Source organism: Lepidochelys kempii, chromosome 6 (assembly GCF_965140265.1).
Source record: "Lepidochelys kempii isolate rLepKem1 chromosome 6, rLepKem1.hap2, whole genome shotgun sequence".
Taxonomy (NCBI): Eukaryota; Metazoa; Chordata; order Testudines; family Cheloniidae; genus Lepidochelys; species Lepidochelys kempii.
In genome coordinates, this window is record NC_133261.1 from 77,455,227 (window position 1) to 77,476,656 (window position 21,430).

At 37.2% G+C, this 21,430-nt stretch overlaps 1 protein-coding gene across 7 annotated transcripts in view; it reads right to left on the bottom strand.

The window, feature by feature from the left end:
- Nucleotides 1-21,430, bottom strand: part of SPRED1 (sprouty related EVH1 domain containing 1) — a 122,441-nt gene that overhangs the window by 97,606 nt on the left and 3,405 nt on the right. The window contains exons 1-2 of one of the 7 annotated variants that reach the window (XM_073348860.1): nt 20,683-20,717; nt 12,701-12,744 (exon numbers count right to left, since the gene is read on the bottom strand). The exons of 4 other annotated variants lie outside the window; for them this stretch is intronic. In XM_073348860.1, coding sequence (XP_073204961.1) covers nt 12,701-12,732 — 32 coding nt within the window. In that variant the 5' untranslated portion in view covers nt 12,733-12,744; nt 20,683-20,717. Of the gene's footprint in view, nt 1-12,700; nt 12,745-20,682; nt 20,876-21,430 lie in introns of those variants that run through there. 2 more of the 7 variants (XM_073348859.1, XM_073348865.1) reach the window with 2 other exon arrangements.

The window sequence follows — 21,430 nt, forward strand, 5'->3', positions numbered from 1 at the left end:
TCAAAAGCTTGTTTTTTCCACCAACGGAAGCTGGCCCAATAAAAGATATTACCTCATCCTGGCCTCTCTCAGGAATCTGAAATTGTAAGTTTTAATGTTGGGCTCTGATATACTATCTTTTAAGGATAAGTAGGCTCCATGTTCCTGAAATGCAGGCATTTCCATATGAACAATCTAAACATTTTACAGACATGTACAGTGACAGTACTAAGGAGTCATGTGGTAGAAATTCCTCTGCCTAGTGCAATCAATATCAACTTGGGCCATACGCCTGCGAACACCGAAGTACCTGCATAGGTTTACTCACATGCGAGGTCCGGTCATACATGTGAATTTCCACACACGTATCAGTATCCTCTATGTTTGGCACATTGTCCTGTAACTTTATATTACATGTAATGATTTGCAGTTCATATTTTACTCATCTAAATTTTGTATTTCAGATACATTGAGAAGCATTAAGTTGGATAACCCTCACTCCGCGCCCCTTCTCTGATGCCCCGCCCCACTCACTCCATCTCCCTCCCTTCATCACTCGCTCTCCTCCACCCTTCCTTACTTTCAGCAGGCTGGGACAGGAGGTTGGGATGTAGGAGGGGGTGTGGTCTCTGGGTTGGGGCTGAGAGGTTCAGAGTGTGGGAGGGGCTACGGGCTGAGCCTGGGGCAGGGGTTGGGGTACAGGCAGGGATTTGGGTGTGGGCCCAGGGCTCGGGCAGGAGATTGGGGTGCAGGAGGGGATGTGGAATTCTGGCTCTGGGAGGGGTCTCGGGAGCGGCTTAGGGTGCAGGGTGTGGGCTTTGGAGGGGATGCAGGGCCGGGGCCAGGGTGCGGGTAGGGTTCAGGCTGTGGGCAAGGTTTAGGATTGCAGGCTCTGGTCAGGTACTGCTTATCTCAGGCAGCTCCCGGGCGGCAGCTCAGCAGGGCTAAAGCAGGCTCCCTGCCTGCCCTGGCCCAGTGCTGCTCCCCGGAAGTGGTTGGCATGTCCAGCAGCAGCTCCTGGCGGGAGAGGGGGTGTACAGGCTGCTCCATGCTCTGCCCCCATCCACAGGCACTGCCCCTGCAGCTCCCATTGACCGTGGTTCCTCATTCCCCACCAATGGGAGCTGCAGGGGCAGTGCCTGCATGCGAGGGCAGTGTGCGGAGACAGACCCTCCCTCCCCCCAGGAGTTGCTGCCGGACTTGCCAGCTGCTTCTGGGTGCAGCATGGCGCTAGGGCATTTCAAGCTAGACCAATAAGCCTATTTACACTAGGGATGTACATAACTTTTTAAAAAGTTAACTGTTTAATTTTAATAGTTTATGTAATTTAAATCAGTTAACTGATTAAATGGAGAAGGCCACGGGGACAAGGGTTGTGCTGGCCATACCTGGGTGTTAACCATTAGGGTTGGTTAACCGGTAAGACTGATGCTTACTGGTTAACCATTTAGTATTTTACACTAATAATTACCCTAATTTAGATGTTTGCCCTTTGATGGATATGCTCCAGCTGTATCCAAGCTTCTACTGACTCACTGTACAGCATGCAGTAGTTAAATGGTTAAAAACTGATATCCATCAGAATAAATTTCTGGTGGAAAATGATAAGAGAATTAATCGCATTGCCCAATGTTCTATCCATAAATCTGTTCTCCTTCTCGCTTCCCCCTCCTGTCTGAGACTCTGGAACAACAGTAGGGGTTAGGAGTGTGTCTTCCCACTAGTAGCGTACACGAACGTCAGTTGTCCGTCTGTCATGGTCCTTCAATCTGACAGAGGAAAAAGCAGCACATTCTGAAAAGACCCAAATGGGGTAGGAAATGTAGATGCCTATGTTCACATTTCTATTAGAAACGTGAGCCAGAATTCGTTATATGGAGCACTGAACTTATATACAAAAATCTGGCAGTAAACAAAGCAACAGCATATAGAACTACTAGATCAAAATTTGCGGTATGGAATTACAGAACTCTGGGATGTTAGTTCCATTCAGCTGTGCTTTGCCTTTTAATGAAATACTGTACTCCAATCCTTCTAATGGGCAATGAAGCTACTTCTAGACCCAGAGACAAGTTAACATCAGAGAAACCTGTAAAGCACAAAGCCTATATACACACATACTTCTAAAATTCAGTTGAAAGGGCTTTATAAGATGGAATCTATTTTACACAAGTTGTCTATCCAAATAGGGTAACTCTGGAAGGAAAAAAAACCCCTCAAATTAAAGTCAATCTGTAGCTGGAACTTGCCTTTTAGATTGCCCTCACATGTGCAATGAAGCTGGCTGCCTACATGTGATTTTGACTTCTCTAGGATTAAATCAGAAAATTAAAAAGCACAACCCAGCACTCAGGATCATCATATCAATCTAACACTTGTGGCTTGGAAGACTCTGGCACCCAATCAATTAACATATTACATGATAAACAATATTTTTTGATGAACAATGCCAGCAGGCAACTGTGCTATTAATAGGTAAACAATACCCCCAAAAAAGAAAGGCTGCGGGAGAAAGAGGGGCAAAATAGCATAGCACCCTCCATCCCCACACCTGCAGCAGACAGGAGACTGAAGAAGGTAGAGCAGTAAAGACATCCCACTTCCTCTGAAGGGGTGTGTGGAGTACAGCACAGTAGACTTAGGAGGGAAAGGAGAGAGATTCTCCGCACTTCCAAAGCTGATGAGGGAGAAGGGTCTGAGTTTTAGAAACTTAATAGCTGAGATGAAAGAATCCCCCAACAAGGCTCAGAGACAGCATGTGAGTAAGCATACCCTATTCCTTTGCAGAGAGGGTGGGAATAAATTTCTCACAAGGGCATAGCCCCATGACTTATAAAGTCAAAGCAGTGTTTTGCTCTAGGATTATGTGATCAAATGCACTGGAATTGGATTATGTTCCTTTCCTTTCCTTGACTGTTTAACTAGAGATGTTAAGAGGAGCTTATTTCCAGTCTTTTTCAAACTATATAATCTTGCTTTACAATTCTGGTGCAGAGACTATATTCAGTTTTTAATAGCAGGGCAAATTTGCAACATCACAGTTAAAATCCTTATTGCTTAAATTTTAATTAAAATTGTTTAAGTGAATTTATTTGAAACAAAAAAACAAAACCAAAAAAAGCAAGTCACCTTTGCCCTGTGCTCATAACCCCACATGATCATACTGTTGTACAGAAGTTTCTTGCCCTAGACCATTTTCTGCGAGTAAGGGTAATCAAACCTCATTTTGTCATATGACAATACAAAAACTGAATTAATTACCTTGCCCTGTTTTCTCCACTCCATTACTTTCCCCCTGTAATTATATGCACATTATAACAATACTTCTATAATAGTAATCAATTATAGTAATAAGTGGGCCTGTTAAGAAGGAAAAGCTTGTGAACTCAAACTAGCTCCAGCACCTGCCCATTCCCCTCTGGAAAAGCACACAGACATCTACTGATTCCATCATATTAAAATTGTATATGTAACTATGCATAAACCATAAATGCAACATAATTCACTCAGATTCATAAAAATCTGCTATTAAGTCATTATGCACTACCTAGTTATTACCAGTTGTATGCTATGTAAACTGACTTGCCATTTGAGACCCACATGTAATACTGTCCCATCACTCCACAAGTGTCTCAGTAGTCCAATAAACCGTATTCAGAGACCCACAACAATTTCGGTATATGAGCATGTGGCATCCATTTCAACTTTTTCTTCAGAAAAGCAAGTCACTGTAGCTGCTTTTAAAGATTTTGTGTTTATAGTAAAGATAGATCAGAAATCTGGAAAGACATTTCAGAACAGGAAAGATTACTTACTAGAATTTCATTGGTTATAACTGATCTGAACATTCATTCAGATTCATAATAGACCAAATCCTTATTCCCTACCCACAATTAGGAAGTTAATACAATTCTTACTGTTGATGCAGACAAAAAGCTTCTATCTATGGAAAAGCAAAGGGAAAAACTTAACTCCAGTATTTTTAAATGGTATTTGTGAAGTCCTAAAGGATCTGATTGCTAAGTGATTAAAAATGAATTCAACATTTTTCTAATGATGAAACCTCCAAACAAAGTCTTAAAATTTCACCACATACCAATGTTATAAGCAAGCTAGTAGCAGTGGTCAATTATATCTCTGTCCTTGCCAAGTATTCACTGTCTCTCCCTCCCCCTCGCAAGGTTTAAGCAAATTATTTACACACACAATTGCTGTGATTGAATGATTTTAATTGCTAAGTGACATCAGGGAAAGGGTTGTTTTTTTTTCTACTGAAAACACTGTACTTTAGCACAGATGAAAATGTCATCTGCGGGGTTTTGTTTTAATGTTATCCTCATAACATTTTATTTTGCTTGATTTGATACCTAGCTATACAACAACAACAACAGCATAAGCATAATTTTTTTTTAATACTTTTTTTGCATAATTTTATGGAAAAAAGATGTTAAACACCCCTGCATCCTAAACTTTACAAGTTCCAATGTAGCTGTTAAGTGACTGGAATGGTGAAAACTGTTCCTCATTTTGTCTTAAACTTGATACCCAAGTAATTCAAGGGTCCTACCAGTCTGCACATTTTCCACACACATACTTACACTTTAGTCTTGCTGATCAAGTTAGGATAATCTTTCTAACTTTGAAATTTCTACTTAACAATGGTTTAAACAAAAGTATAAAATATTCCATTATGATATAAACTGCAATTCCTCCTTAAAACCAGGTTTTATAATCCTAATATCAACTAAAGCTTAAACTATCATGGAAAGCACTATTATTTGTTAAGGGTTTTTCTCATATGGGTTATGTGTCAAATAGATTTAACCCCAGAAATGTAACATGATCTTATAATTATTATGACTAAATTACAACTTTTAAAGTAGACAGACATCAGAGTAAGGAGACCAGGCAATCATGGATTCAGGTTATGTACTCAATTAAAGGGAAATTAATAGAATACAATAGTTTTTTCTCTATCAGGAGAAAATAACTGACTTCATTTCTGTTTTAACAACTGACACTAGTTGACTAATCAAGTTGTATTTTTGTTTCATATGACGACACTTACTAACCCATCCTCTAACAAATGCAAAATAAAACGCTTAGCAGCTGCGAGGTGAACAGAAAAGCTGCTCTATATAGTAGCCAGGATCTGCACTACAGGCCTTCCTCTAACTCTGAAACTCATTTTCTACTGCAGAATGATGAAAAGACACTGCACAGTACAAAACCACACATTTAGGATTCAAAGATGCCCAAGGAAATACATTTTTATAGGAACAATACATTCTTATGAGGAAAAAAGAGGAGCTGTAGGAGTTAAACCAAGTCACAGGTAAATTAGAGATGAGAGCTGAAAAAGCTGACAATCTTTTTAACAGAAAGAAGCCCTTAAGACTCAGAATAAGCTTCCTTAAAAAAAAAATCTTCCCCACATGTACCTGCATTTACCATTAAGTATTTTATTAAATTTAATAAACCCAATAAGGCACACTTTGTACCACATTAATGCATACAATAGAACCCTTATTTTATGAACTAACTTGGGACTGAGCTCATAAAAATCAAAAAGTTAATAAAACTGGTCTGGAAATTATAGTAGATATGGTGCACAAATTGCAGTATGGACCTTACAATAATGAAGAAATTAAATTTTATTATCTGGTCCATTTTTTGTTGTCCCAGGCTGACTGACAATAGGATTTTTCCTAGCTTGTGATAATGCACTAGGATAACAGCTTTACAAGTGGAGTCCTAAAGGTTTTCATTAAACCAGCCAAAATCTCTTGGGGAGAACCTGGCCAGGGTCTTAGTTTCTTAACTAAAAATAAAACCCAAGGAAATAAGTAGTCTATTTAACAAGGAAAGAACCTTAAAAATGGCTATTCTGAAGTCATTGTACAGTAAGGTGTCCTTAACAGCAGAGAGGCTTGAAATGTAGAGACACACATTATGTGTTTTATCTTAAGAGTGGCCAACAGGCTTGGAGTTTCTGGAACCTAAAGACTAGGATTAAAAACTGGGAGGAAAAATTTAAAAATCGGAAAATGCTACTAGAAGCCCCCAAACCCACAAATCGAGGCAGAAGGTTCAAAGGAAAAGGGGGGGGGGAGAGAGAGATGGACCTGGTTTAGAGGAGAAATGAAAGCAACAATAAAAAATATATATATACATAACAAATGGAAGAAAGGGGGAAGTTGATAGTAATAAACATAAATCAGAAGCTTGAACTTGTAGATAATTGATAAGGGAAGCAAAGAGACACAGAAGGCAAAATCTATGGTCAGCAGAATTCAAGACAATAAGAATGATTTTTTTTTAAAGTTCGTTAGGAACAAAAAGAATACTAACAATGATATTGGTCCATTACTAGATGGAAATGTTAGAATTATCACTGATAATGCAGGAAAGTCAGAAGTGTTAAATAAATATTTGTTCTGTATTTAAACAGACAGATGTAGTCATGCCACTCTTTCCATTCCACCAGTATCTCAGGACAATGTTAAACAGCAGCTACTAAGTTAGACATTTTTAAATCTGGAGGCCTAGATAACTTGCATCTAAGAGTTTTAAAAGAGCTGGCTGAGGAACTTGCTAGACCATCAATGTTGATTTTCAATAAGCTTTGGAACACAGGGGAAATTCCAAAAGGAAAAACGGGATAATGACAGGCGAAAAAGCTGAAAGCACTCTATTAATAAAGAATTAAAGGACAACAATATAATTAATGCCAATCCATATGGGTTTGTGGAAAACAGAACCAGAATTAATTTTTTTTAAATTTTTTAGATTTTTTGACTGATAAAGGTAACTGTGTTGATGTAATTTACTTAGACTTCTGTAAGGCATTTGCCTTGGTACTGCACAACATTCTGATTAAAAACTAGAAAGATATAAAATTAACATAGCACACATGAAGTGGACTAAAAGCTGGATAACTGAGAAGTCTCAAAATGTAATTATAAATGAGGCGTTAGCAACAAATGGATGTTATTCCCTAGTGGGGCCCTGCAGGGATTGTCGGTTTTCAGCCTTAAGCTATTTAATGACCTAGAAGAAAAGAAAAATCACTACTGATCAAGTTTACAGATGACACAAAAATTAGGAGAATAGTAAATAATAAAGAGGTCAGGGGATACAGAGCAATCTTGATCTCTTGGTAAACTGAGTGCAAAACAAACAATATGTTTTAATTAGGGCCGTCGATTAATTGCAGTTAACTCAAAAATCAATCACAATTATTCGCAGTTTTAACTGCACTGTTAAACAATAGAATAACACTTGATATTTATTAAATATTTTGTATGTTTTTCTAAATTTTCATATATTATATTCTGTGTTCTAATTGAAATCAAAGAGTATATTATTTATTACAAATATTTGCACTATAAAAATGATACAAGAAATGGTATTTTTTCAATTCACCTCATACAAGTACTGTAGAGCAATCTCCTAGTTGTGAAATGCAACTTACAAATGTAGATTTTTTTTTTTTGGTTACATAACTGCTCAAAAAAACACTTCAGAGCCTACAAGTCCACTCAGTCCTACTTCTTGTTCAGCCAATCGGTAAGACAAACAAGTCTGTTCACATTTACAGGAGATAATGCTGCCCTCTTCTTATTTACAATGTCACTAGAAAGTGAGAACAGGCATTTGCATGGCACTTTTGCAGCCAGCATTGCAAGGTATTTACATGCCAGATATGCTAAACATTTGTGTGTCCCTTCATGCTTCAGCCAGCGTTCCAGAGGACATGCTTCCATGCTGATGATGCTCATTAAAAAAATAATGCGTTAATTAAATTTATGACTGAACTCCTGGGAGGAGAATTGTATGTCCCCTGCTCTGTTTTATCCACATTCTGCCACATATTTCATGCTATAGCAGTCTTGGATGATGACCTGGCACATATGGTTCATTTTAAGAACACTTTCACTGCAGATTTCACAAAACGCAAATAAGGTACCATTGTGAGATTTCTAAAGGTAGATACAGCACTCAACTCAAGGTTTAGAATCTGAAGTGCCTTCCAAAATCTCAGAGGGACAAGGTGTGAAGCATACTTTCAGAAGTCTTAAAAGAGCAACACTCAGATGCAGAAACTACAGAAGACAAACCACGAAAAAAGAAAATCAACCTTCTGCTGGTGGCATCTGACTCAGATGATGAAAATAATCATGCGTCGGTCCCCACTGCTTTGGACTATTATCAAGCAGAAGCCATCATCAGCATGGACACATGTCTCCTGCAATGGTGGTTGAAGCATGACGGGACATATGAATCTTTAGCGCATCTGGCATGTAAATATCTTGCGATGCCAGCTACAACAGTGCCATGAAAACACCTGTTCTCACTTTCAGGTGACGTTGTAAACAAGAAGCAGGCATTATCTCCTGCAAATGTAAACAAATTTGTTTGTCTAGCGATTGGCTGAACAAGGAGGAGGACAGAGTGGACTTCCAGGGGCTAAAATTTTACATTGCTTTATTTTTGAATGCAGTTTTTTTGTACATAATTCTACATTTGCAAGTTCAACTTTCTTGATAAAGAGATTGCACTGCAGTACTTGTATTAGGTGAATTGAAAAATACTATTTCTTTTGTTTTTTTTACAGTGCAAATACTTGCAATCCAAAATATAAAGTGAGCACTTTACACTTTATATTCTGTGCTATAATTAAAATAAATATATTTGATATAGAAAACAAATATTTAAATAAATGGTATCCTATTATTGTTTAACAGTGTGATTAATCACAATTCATTTTTTAAATTGCTTGACAGCCCTAGTTTTAATATAGCAAAATGAAAACGTATACATCTAGAAACGAAGAACGTTGGCCATACTTACAGGATGGGGGACTCTATCCTGGGAAGCAATGACTGAAAAAAAATTGGGAGTTGTGGTGGATAATCAGCTTAAACATGAGCTCCTAGTGTGACGCTATGGCCAAAAAGACTAATGCAATCCTTGGTTGTATTAAACAGGGGAATCTTGAGTAGGAGAAGAGGTTCTCTTATCCTGATATTTGGTGCTGCTGTGACTGCTGCTGGAATACTGTATCTAGTTCTGGTGTCCACAATTCAAGAAAGATATTGATAAATTGGAGAAGGTTCAGAGAAGAGCCACAAAAATAAATTAAAGGATTAGAAAACATGCCTCAGTGTCTCAAGAAGCTCAATCTATTAAGCTTAACAAAGAGAAGTTTAAGGTGTGACTTCATTACAGTTTACGTATCTGCATAGAGAACAAATATTTAATAATGGGATCGCCAATCTAGCAGAGAAAGGTATAACATGATCCAGTGGCTGGAAGCTGAAGCTAAACAAATTCAGACTATAAGTAAGGCACATATTTTTAACAGAGAGTGTAATTAACCACTGGAACAATTTACCAAGGGCTGCTGTGGATTCTCTATTGCTTACACTTTTAAAATCAATATTGGATGTTTTTCTAAAATATATGCTCTAGCAATTATTTTTGGCAAGTTCTGTGGTCTATATTATACAAGGTCAGACTTGGTGACTTTGGAATCTACAAATCTACAAAAAATGATCAGGAGATAGAAGGGGGGGGAAAGAGTGCAGAGAAGAACTTTTTGGGCTTGTATATATGGGAAAAGTGACCAATGTACAGAGAGTCTAGAATAAGAGTGTCCAAACAGAGAGTTAATCTTGAATAGCTACAGCACTTGAAATAAGGTAGCCCTCTACCTTATTCTGGAATAACTGCTCCATGTACACAAGCTCCTGTTCAAGATATTAATTAGCAAATGAAAATGTAATAATTTTCACCTTACTTCATAGCAACTAACGTGGGTGCATTCTATCTTCGCTGCATTAGAAGGCAGACATATTAACATCAAAAACTAGAGACTGATAACTGTACACTTAATACCCCAAGAACTTAGTAAGGGGTAAGGTACATTTTAAAACAAAGGGAGGTGTATTTTTGCATTAAAGACAAACATACCCATAAAATACATACACGAGCATCTCCCTTCACACCAATGCTCTGTGCTGCTTACCTATAATACAAACTATAGGGAAACAATATATTTTAACGATGTGATGCAGTAACACTGTTCCAACTTTTTTGGCTATTGTTTTCAAACAGAAAATATCACTGCATAGAATACTGAAGTGTCTATATCAAATGGTAGAGCACGATTCCCTAATCTCTAAAATGTTTCTGCCACTTCTAGTTAGTAAGTGGCTTTTATAGTTTTGTAGCCTCAATTTTCAGTGCCCCAGGCAAGCACTTAACTGATTTGTGAAAAGCCTCCAATATCTAACATGGGCTCGTTAACATGCAGAATTATTTTCCACTGCCATAGCAACAGTGTATGAAATGTTGAGGGTGGGGGGACTGGGGGGTGGGGAGGAACAGGCTCCACAAGAGGATGTTTCAAGTTTATGATAACATAGTATTGATATCTTAGCTGTTTTAAACTAGAGAAGTTCAGGATAGCATTTGTTACTAACCTACTAAAAAATTAAGTTTCCTGAAAGGTGGCACAGGTGAAGGGGAATTAAAATTCAGCCTGCTGATCTGCAGGGACTTATTTTCTAGTTAGTTATTTTGTATGCATCAAGGGCCTCATTTTTAGAAGTGTTGAACATCTGCAGCTCCCACCAGCTTATTCTGACCCCTTGGGTGCTCACCATCTCTTAAAAATCATTTCAATATGCTTTCACTGATCTCAGTAAAAAATAGAGGAAGGCCAAAGTTTTCAACTGTGTCCACCAGTTTTTAGGATCTCCTTTAAAACATCTATTGATCCGTTTTAGACATGGTGAGCACCCAGAAATCTCATTTACTTCAACCAAGGTGCTTTGTATGTTGGGGGGGGGGGAGGGGCAAAAAAAAATAAAAAAAGCCTGGCACTAGTTTTGTAGAGAGCCCAATAAATGAAGCACCAAATTAGTGGACACCGTAAAATACATTGGCCCTAACCCTTACCTGTAAAGTGTGCTTCTGTCAGGTGTGCACTACCAATTAGGCAGAAAGACAAAGCTCAAATGTTTATGTGATTCTCCTCATCACGCTAATGTTTTAGGAAGACTAAGAAAAGAATATGACTAAAGCATATTTAAGAGTAAAAATTTTCACTCAATGAAAGAGAAAGGAATGGGTGAATATGAGAGAGACTTCCAAACTGATACGTTATAACTCAGCTTCCAGGTAAGTATTAAAATATCCTTTTATGCACAGAAAAAGTACCATCAAGCCAAAGAGTTTTAAGAAGCAGCTCACAACAATCCAGGCGAGAAATATTATAGGGTATTGTACAGACTTGCCCAGGAGTAACACCACTAATATCTGAAAACTGTAGTAAACAAGAGACAATTTGATTAGTATATGAAGCAAAGAATCAGAGTAAAATTCTATCTAAATTACATACAAAAAACCATTAGGACAAGGTCAACGTTTCAAAGTACATTACTCAGGAGTTTGATAGTGTCAGAATTAAGGCTAGAAATCCTATTTCTGCCCTTTGACCATAAGCATGATAGTCTAATTATATGATCACATGCTATTTGTTCTGCTCTTGCCTGATTCTGTCCGCAGGACGAACAGTGAAGGAGGCACAGGGCTGCAAGAAGAGAAAGGATGTTTCCTTGTGTTTAAGGCATTGTACTGGAGGGTTCTATTCCTGGCTCTGCAACCCTGTCAGAAGTCTTCCTGCTTACACACTTAGGTTAAAAAAGCAAATGCTGGCATTTTCAAACTTTTGAGTGCTTGACTTTGCAATATTAATGTTCTTTGAGCATGTTTTTGTATGCCATTTGCAAGTGTTTTTAAAGACCCAACTGAAAACACAATAATGCCATAATGTGGAATCACAGTAACTGCCTACATGGGCTGGAGCCCAGGAACTTTAAAAGCCACAGCACAGACCTCCAACAAGTGAGCTACATGAGTACCTTGTAACAGAAGTGGCAGTTATCCTCTGGACACCAAAAAGGGAGTTAGGACACACTTTGCCATTGCCTTACAAGTATTTGATAGACAGAGGAATGAAGGGAATTGGGAATTTTGGATTTATTTCTGCAGGGGGGGGGGGTGTGAAGAACAGCATTGCCAAACAAATAGCTTAATCATATTCATTCTCAAAGAAGTATGATTAAGTATTGGATAAATCCTACTGGAGACCTGGGACCAGATTCTAATCCCTGCTACTACCCCTTTATAACATTCCAGATGTGTAAGAAGCTATAAGGGGAGAAGAGGGGCCCACAGAAAGAATCCCACAGCATAGAGCTGGCATGCATACCACTATGCTGCTCCTCCATTGTGGCCTCAACATAGTAGTTTACTGGGAGAAGGAGTGGAAGCACCAGAACATGGAGCACTTCAGTAATTCTGGACTGCAGACAAGCCCACAGGCAGCCAGATAAAGATGCCATAAATTAGAGCAACCTGAGTGCTCCCCTTCCCCACTGCCCTTTTTATCTACTGCCTTCCTGAATGTCAATGGCATGGCAGAAGCCATTCCTGCTGCCATTCAGGACCTGCCACTTCACAAAAATAGGGCTGTGCTTTTCTAGAGTTGGAAATCACAGGCAGCATATCATGCTGTGAGCCACACCTTATTGATTCTGTTTTAGCCTTTTAAAAATAGGACACGTCAGTTTTAAAAATTATCTTAAACTTTTGTGGCTATATTACTAAGAAGGATATAAATCAGTAAGATAATTTTACAAATCCAATTTACTCTTCACTGTGCTTCTTGTGTACTCTCTGCATTAGTCTCAGCTCCTGAAAAAAAAAAATCAAATAAGTCAATTTCCTTTCTGTTCATAATCAATTTCAGCTTCAATGCCAAGGTGTCACACATTACAGGTGAATGTTTGTTTAAAATTGTTCTTTACTGAGTTATTTTAAAATGAACAGGGAAGCATTTCTACAGGTTTAAGAGAAGCTTGTTCTTACAAAAATTAAATATGGGAAAAATGCAAGTTGACAATATTCATTTTAGTGTTTTAAATAGAGAAATATTTGGCTTTTCAAAAAATGCATATACTAATTAGGAATTTGGGGTGGAACTTTGTAAAGGGTGGTGAACACATCAGTTTTTACTTTTATGCATTTATTCTCATCTTTGAAAGTCTCCTTCATCCTCTTTCTTTAACTAAGTGATATTTCAAATTCTGGTACTGTTTGTGACGTTCTTCTGTGACACACATTGGGATCGTATTATTTGGTCATTTGCGTTGCTCACTGAACTAAAGTCTGTGCTTGTCAGAGGGAAGAGAACAACTACTTACATTTCTGCTATCTCCTGCTATCACCAGCAGGAGAGTGAATTTGTGTGGGGGGGTGGAGGGTGAGAAAACCTGGATTTGTGCTGGAAATGGCCCACCTGATGATCACTTTAGATAAGCTATTACCAGCAGGACAGTGGGGTGGGAGGAGGTATTGTTTCATATTCTCTGTGTATATATAAAGCCTACTGCAGTTTCCACGATATGCATCTGAGGAAGTGAGCTGTAGCTCACGAAAGCTTATGCTCTAATAAATTGGTTAGTCTCTAAGGTGCCACAAGTACTCCTTTTCTTTTTACATTTCTGTGGCATCATATCACTAATCGCTTTATTCAAATGTTACGTTGTCAGAAGCAATACATTCTTACAGAAGAGGCACTAAAATGACAACACATGGACTTTTTCCCTTTCAAGTTAACACAACGATCATGAGATGAAACAATATAGTTGTAATGTCTACTTGAGTTAAACTCTAATACTATTTTAAAGTAAATCTTCAAAAGCAAGTACATCTGAGATAAACATGTGTGGCACAAAAAGTGTTCTGTCAATATTAGGAAGCAGGATACAGTTAAGACATCTGTGGCTTTTGGTCTATCTGCCTGTAAGGGAATTAGGTCCCAACCTACTGAGTTTAAGTGCAGCTTTTTCAAGCTTGCTATACACTTATTTAATCTATTTTTAATGAATCTGTGGTGGCACTATGAACCAGTGGAATAGAAGCTTTTAATGTTCATGTGTTCTTTTCTATTTCCGCACGACTGACAGAATCTATAAATACAATGATCATGATTTATTACTTTGGGAATGACTTTTTTTTTCCTTCTTCTCCTACTTTACTTGGATTGAGTTGGGATTTTATTCAGCACTGCAATCATATGCAGGAAACCACTCACTACTGAACTAAAGGTGCTTTTCAGAGTGAACTGCAGTGTTTAGAACTTAAATGCATTTTCCCCCCTTCAAGGACATACTTGAAGAAATTGATATTAATTCTGTCTACCTTAAAGGAGGCCAAGAGTAGAAATAAAATAGTATCCAAGCCACCATTTTTATAGCTGATAAACTGAAATAATAGACCAACAATATGGGATCTGGGGGTCATAGTGGATCACAAGTTAAATATGAGTTAACAGTGTAACACTGTTGCAAAAAAAAAAAAAAAAGCAAACACAATTTCGGGATATAGCAGCAGGAGTGTTGTAAGACAGACAAGAAGTAATTCTTCCGCTCTACTCTATGTTGATGAGGACTCAGCTCGAGTATTGTGTCCAGTTCTGGGAGCCACATTTCAGGAAAAACGTGGACAAATTGCAGAAAGCCCAGAGAAGAGCACCAAAAATTATTAAAGGTGTAGAAAACATGACCTATGGGGGAAGATTGAAAACATTTGGTTCGTTTAGTCTGGAAAAGAGAAGACTCAGAGGGGCCAATACTTTTCAAGTACATAAAAGGCTGTTACAAGGAGAGAGAAAAATTGTTCTCCTTTAACCTCTAGGATAGGACAAGAAGAAATGGGATTAAGTTGCAGTAAAGGCGATTTAGGTTGGACGTCAGGAAAAACTTCCAGTCAGGGTAGTTAGTCATTGGAATAAATTTCCTAGGGAGGTTGTGGAATTTCCACTGTTGGAGATTTTTTAAGAGCAGATTAGACAAACACCTGACAGGGATGGCCTAGAATCTAGATAATACTTAGTGCCCTGCACTCATGGTAGGACTGAGCTAGATGACCTCTCATAGTCCCTTACAGTCTTACGATTATGAGAATGGTAGGTAAGGATTAGATAAATTCAAGACCAAAAAATGTCGTCTTGGTCTCTACATTGATAAAATGTGTCCAAAGCCCTCCCTAGATCTAGAGGTTGGTCTTTATTACAGATCCTTCTTGATAAAGACACGTACCATATTCATGTTCCCAGTGGCACATATGAACAAAAGCCACTGGGAGATATGGGCCAGCAATTTTTTATGGGCCACCAACTGCTTCTTCTTAAGCTAATGTCGAGTCAAAAACTTGTTCTCTTCTTATCCAATACTGGATACATGAAAAGGAGAACCAAGGTGATCCATATTTTCCCGTGCTACTCTTATGCAGGATAGCTGTTTTTATAAATAAACTATTCCACCTATTCTTCTCAGTTGCTTAATAAGTAAGCTTTTCTAGTACACTGTGCTAAAGGTTTCTTTATTTCCTCAGAAAAGGGATCTGGGCATCACTGCAAACAGATCAGTGATGACTTCTGCTCCGTGTGAGGCAATGGTAAAAAACAAACAAACAAACAAAATGTTAAGCAGCATGAAGAATGGGATTGTGACTACTACAATTAAAATGCTTTTTTCTAAATCAGTGGTGGGGTCTCATCTGCAATACTGGGTATATTACTCATCATCCCATTTCAAACAGGATACAACAGAACTAGAGTGGGTTTCAGTAAAGAGCAGCATGAGTCAAGGATATGAAAACACTTCATATGAAGCAAGGATGAAATGTTGGGACTGTTTATCTTGGAAAAGGAGATGATTAAGAGAGGACAAGATAAAAGTATGTAAAATAAAGAATGGCATAAAGAAAGTGAATCAGGAACTTCTGTTCTCCCTGTCTCATAACACAAGAACAAGGGGACATCCAAAGAAATTAATAGGTGGGAAATTCAAATGCAATTCAAGGAATTGCCAAGGAAATCATTGCCACAGGAAGTTGAGGCCAAGAACTAACAAGATTCAAGAAGGAATGTTAATATCAAGAATATCCAGAATTTATCATCATAATTGAAGATGAAAATTGTGTGAAAGGGATAACGTGCTTCATGGCTTAAATAAATTTAGAATTATGAAACGAGACCTAATATAGGGGTAGAATATTCCACAAGTACCTACTGTGGGATTTTTACACCTACCCCTAAAGCACCTTGTACTGGCCACTGTCAGAGAGACAGTACTAGAACAGATGGACCGTAGGTCCAATACAATATGGCAGTTCCTGTGTTCTCTCCAGATTCCCTAAAACATACTTAACCCAGGGGGAATCTGCAGAGTATATTTGCATATTTAGGCCTGCACAAAATTTCATACTACTTTATGTGATATTTTTATGTCATTTATGTCATGTAAAACTCTATACATACTGTAATTTCTTTCTGATTTTTTTTGTATGCATTAAATACATTGTCCCTTGTCTTAGAAATACAAGATCACTTCTCTGCAGGGCAGATTCATTTAAATCAAAGCAATAAAATCAACTGTAATCCTGATTTAAATCAGCAAGCAGGAAACCTTTATTTAAATAATTAATTTTAATCTTGTTTTGCAATTGTACTTTTAGTTATTTCCCCAAAGTATGGTGGATTCTCATTGGTTGGAAACCATTAAAATATACATATATGTAACTAAACATAACCTTTATGCTAAATTTGGCCTCCCCTCCACCCCCACTAACCAAGATGATAAAGGTACATAATTGTAATGCCAGTAATTACATATTTTAACTTAATTTATCCAGATTCTCAATTTTTACATTTTTATGTTAGAAAATGGTGAATTATGCATTTCTTATTTACTAGATGATTAATATTTTACTTCTGATTTGTATTAAGCTCTATTTGAATGAAAATTCAGATTAGATTACTAATGCACAAAAACAGCATATTTTTATTAAATGTGCTGGCTACATAAGAAAAAAGGTTTATCAAAAATGTTATATATAATGCTGATTTATTAAACAAAGGAAAAATTACTTGTAGTTAGTGAGTTGAATTGACTGTTTCTGGTCACAATGTCCTTCAAGACAGTAGAACTAGTAGACCTCATCCTATCAGAAATAGTGCCTACAGGTCAACTCGTTCCTACTTCTTGTTCAGCCCATCACTAAGACAAACAAGTCTGTTTACATTTACGGGCAATAATGCTGCCCGCTTCTTATTTACGTCACCTGAAAGTGAGAACAGGCACTGGCATAGCACTTTTGTGGCTGGCATTGCATTACATACTAGATATGCTACACATTCATATGTCCCTTCATGCTTCAGCCACCATTCCATAGGATATGTTTCCACAGTGATGACGCTCGTTAAAAAAAATAACGCATTAGGTTTATGACTGAACCCCTTGGGGGAGAATTGTACGTCTCCTGCTCTGTGGTTTTACCCACATTCTGCCATATATTTCATGTGATGGCAGTCTTGGATGACGTTCCAGCACATTATTCAATTTAAGAACACTTTCACTGCAGATTTGACAAAAATGTAAAGAAGGTACCAATGAGAGATTGTTAAATCGTGAGTCGAGTGCTGTAGCTATCTTTAGCAATCTGAGAGGGACGAGGTGTGGAACATGTTGTCAGAAGTCTTAAAAGAGCAACATTCGGATGCAGAAATTACAGAAACCAAACCACAAGGGAAATCAACCTTTTCTTGGTGGCATCTGACCCAGCTGATGAAGGTGAACGTGCGTCAGTATGAACTGCTTTGGACTGTTCTCAAGCAGAACTAGTTATCAGAATGGAAGTATGTCCTCTGGAACGGTGGTTGAAGCAGAGAGTTACTGCTTAGTATCATTTTTGGTACTTAACCTAAAATAGATTATAATAAATTTAGGCCTTAACATAAATGTTCAAAGTCCAATTTTAAAATAGGTTCATTTTTTAAAATAGCCTGTTAATTTAAATTTAAAAATTCATTTAAAAAAATCTATTTTTAATCCATCCTTATTCTCTGCCCTTTTTGCTTTCCGTTTCAACATTGTGATGTATTATTTTTCATCATTTCCAGCATTAACTTTTCACACTCCTATCTCTGAATTCTGTTAATCCATTTACACTGACATTGGCTCTCCCTAATGAATTCTCTCTCCATGTCCAATTCCAGATCATCACAATAAACTAGGCAGAGAAGTTCCCCATCCTGCTTTTGTAAACAGGGAAATTAGAACAATATCATATGTTGATCCATAGTGAAATTAGGATTTTTAGATTTACTTGATATTCTTTCAGATTGTTAAAATTAAATTATAAACCTTAAATCTTTAAACTCAGTGTTCACTTTCTTAAGTAAATGCATCTTCATGCACTTATACATATACATTTCAGTAGCGCAGCAGAGATGCATGGACGTAGACAGTAATTATATGCAGAACAAACAGCATATACACAAATATCTGTCATAATGAAGAACTAATCTGCATATACCTTTACAGATGTGCAGAAAATGACTAACGGATAAACTAAAGAAGACCTGCAAAAGGAGGCTTAGGTCCTGCAGACACAAATCATATACCTAACCTTTATTCATTAATAGTCCCCTCTGGGCATGATCAGGGCCAACATTAATAAATGTAATTAATTTCCAAAATACATACTGAATGTCCCCACTATTCAGTTCAACTGAATATGTAACACAAACAACAACAACTTTCTTTAGTTTCTCCAAATAATGCCACTGGCTCCAGCTCTACTATGACATCCCAGAATAATTTTTTCTGTGATATCACAACAATCAAGGAATGCTGCTAAAGCTGACCCATAAGTGTTTTTTCTTGACTTCTCAAATTATTATGTAACCTGAAAGTTCATTTGCCTTCAGAGTAATAGCTGGGACATAAGGCCAAGTAAAGAGTATGAGAGAGCCAATAAAATTGGAACAAACTATGCCCCAGAAAGAAACAAGTTATAAAATGGCAGTGACAACCTAATTAGTGAATTCAGAAGGGACACTATCAATTTACATTTTTAAAATCTCTCATTTTATATACATCCTACTTGTACTACAAACAAACATTAGACTATTAAAAGGGACAGAAATTTTAGAAATCTAATTTTTTTTTCTATTTAGAGAGTTTGTCCAAGCTGCAAAGATGCATTAAACAAAATAGAACAAAACAAAAACCCACCAATGAAAACAGACTAGTTAGTTTCATTTCCAGGATCAAGGTCTCATATTAACCTAATCATTCAATATTTTGGCTGGAAATACAAGGGGATACTTTAAAAATAAAATTAGGTTGTACAAAAATCTAAAACAAATGTAAATAAATATTTTCCTAGAACTTAAAAAGTTTAATTCTATTGCAATTTTATTTTAAACAGCTAGTCTAGTTTTTGGGGGATACATCTGACCCAACAATTTTTTCCCCCCACACTGAGTCTTCCGTGTGTATGTCTTGCAATTGGATAGCTCAGATCTGCCATGACATGACAGATTGATATACCTCTCTGAGAACACGGTCCTTTCATTGTCAAACTATGGACAGCAACATACCTCCACCATAAAAAAAATTTTTTTTATACACTTAAGAGGGGAACTATTTGACTTGACAGTTAAAGGAAATGAGAAGGCAATATGAACATAAGATCACCTTTCATCCATAAGAATCTCAGAACAATTTACAAATCAGAGCCTAAATATACAAGCCTTCAATATGCACAAATGACCCCCAAAATTGAGTTCAGGAGAAACAGTAAAGAGGGCTTGCAGAACCAGGCACCACTTCACCCAGTGAAAGGCAACCTGCAACTAACATACACAATAGGAAATAATGATAAAAAACTGCTAATAGGATGTCACTTACTTTTGGACTAATGGGTCCCAAAACAGCACTGTATTACAAAATGAGTTTAGTAATTTCATCCAAGGTTAGTGGTTATTTGTCCACATAAAAAAATGCCACGTAGTTTTAACGGTCATATGCAATGTTTTTGTAGCCATGTTGGTCTCAGAATATTAGCGAGAGACATGGCGGGTGAAGTTGGCTTAATAAAAGATATTACCTCACCCACCTTCTCTCTCTATTTCGTAGTAAATTTATTCTGTTCAACGGCAGCCCAGTGGTGGAATTATTGGGGTGCTTCTGGTCAAGAATGGGGTACATAGAGGAAAGAGTAAAACTTTGCAAGGTGCCTGTTCACATTATGTATAGCTCAAACCAACATTAGCAGCTCACGTCCAAGAGCAACAAGAAAAATCTTCACTCTTCCACTATATCAAAATGACAAACATGAATCAACATTATTTTTATTGTCCATCAGCCAAGTCAAACTGCCATGAAAACGGTCCAAGCCAGGCCCAGCACGGCCCACACAAAAAAAATCTACTTGTTTACCCTTTACCACGAAGATGAAAATTAAAACAAAAACTAATCAAAAAACAAACTATTTTCCCAACTACAAAAATACCCTGTCCATAGTAAGCAGAATTTTGTATGGCTGCCTTCTACATAGTCATTTAAAAACACAAGAAGCAGTGACACCTGATATAGCTTTTAACTTTCACGCCCTTTTATTTTACTGACATGATTTACAGTAAGATTTACAATATATTCTTAGATGAGATCAAACTCTGAACAAACACACAGTCCAATCGTTAGTCCTTCTGCATGAATGGGAGTTTTGCAAGCACAAAGACTAATGACCAAGCTTCAACCAGAGTTCTCAGTTACTTACATTGCAACAAAATGTCTTTTCAAGTACCCGTATTTGTCTTTACTTGATGAGAAATTTGTAGATGAATACATTAAGGCAATAATGTTGTTCTTTCCTCTGTTGCTATGTGAAAGACACATACAAAACAGATGAAACAGTGAAACTAAGTGCTGTCAAACCACAAAGTAAATAAACAAAATGAAAAAATTAGAAAAAGTTGTTTTAAATTTTTCATTTATAGTGATCTTGAGTGTTACCTGCAACCCTTGTAGGTAAAAAAAGCTGTTCACACAGAAAAATGATCTTTAAGTTGACAGAGCCTTGTAAATTTTTACGTTAGTCTTCTGTTTACATTCAAGTACCTAGAAAAATTAAAAATGGACCCAAACTGAAATACCATAAGCAAATTTTCACCCCTCATTTCTAATATACTGTTGAAATCACTCAAACATCATTCTGCTGGTTTGTTAACAACAAAACTCCCCCAATCCCTCCAGAAAGCATCCCTGTCATATATTTGTTAAATATATTGTTTGGATAGTTTATCACTGTACATAAGCATTTTAACACAGCAACCCACTCAGTACTTCTAACAAGGGGTTCAGATTCAATTTGTTTTGTGGCTGGGTAACTAGAATCTAACAACTAACTGTCTCTGAATATTTGATTTTTTTTTAATTGGGATGCTCAAAATTTTATAAACACACTAATTAAAATAAAATTAATTTGTACTACAGCATCCTCTACATTGGTTCAAATTTTTTTAAAA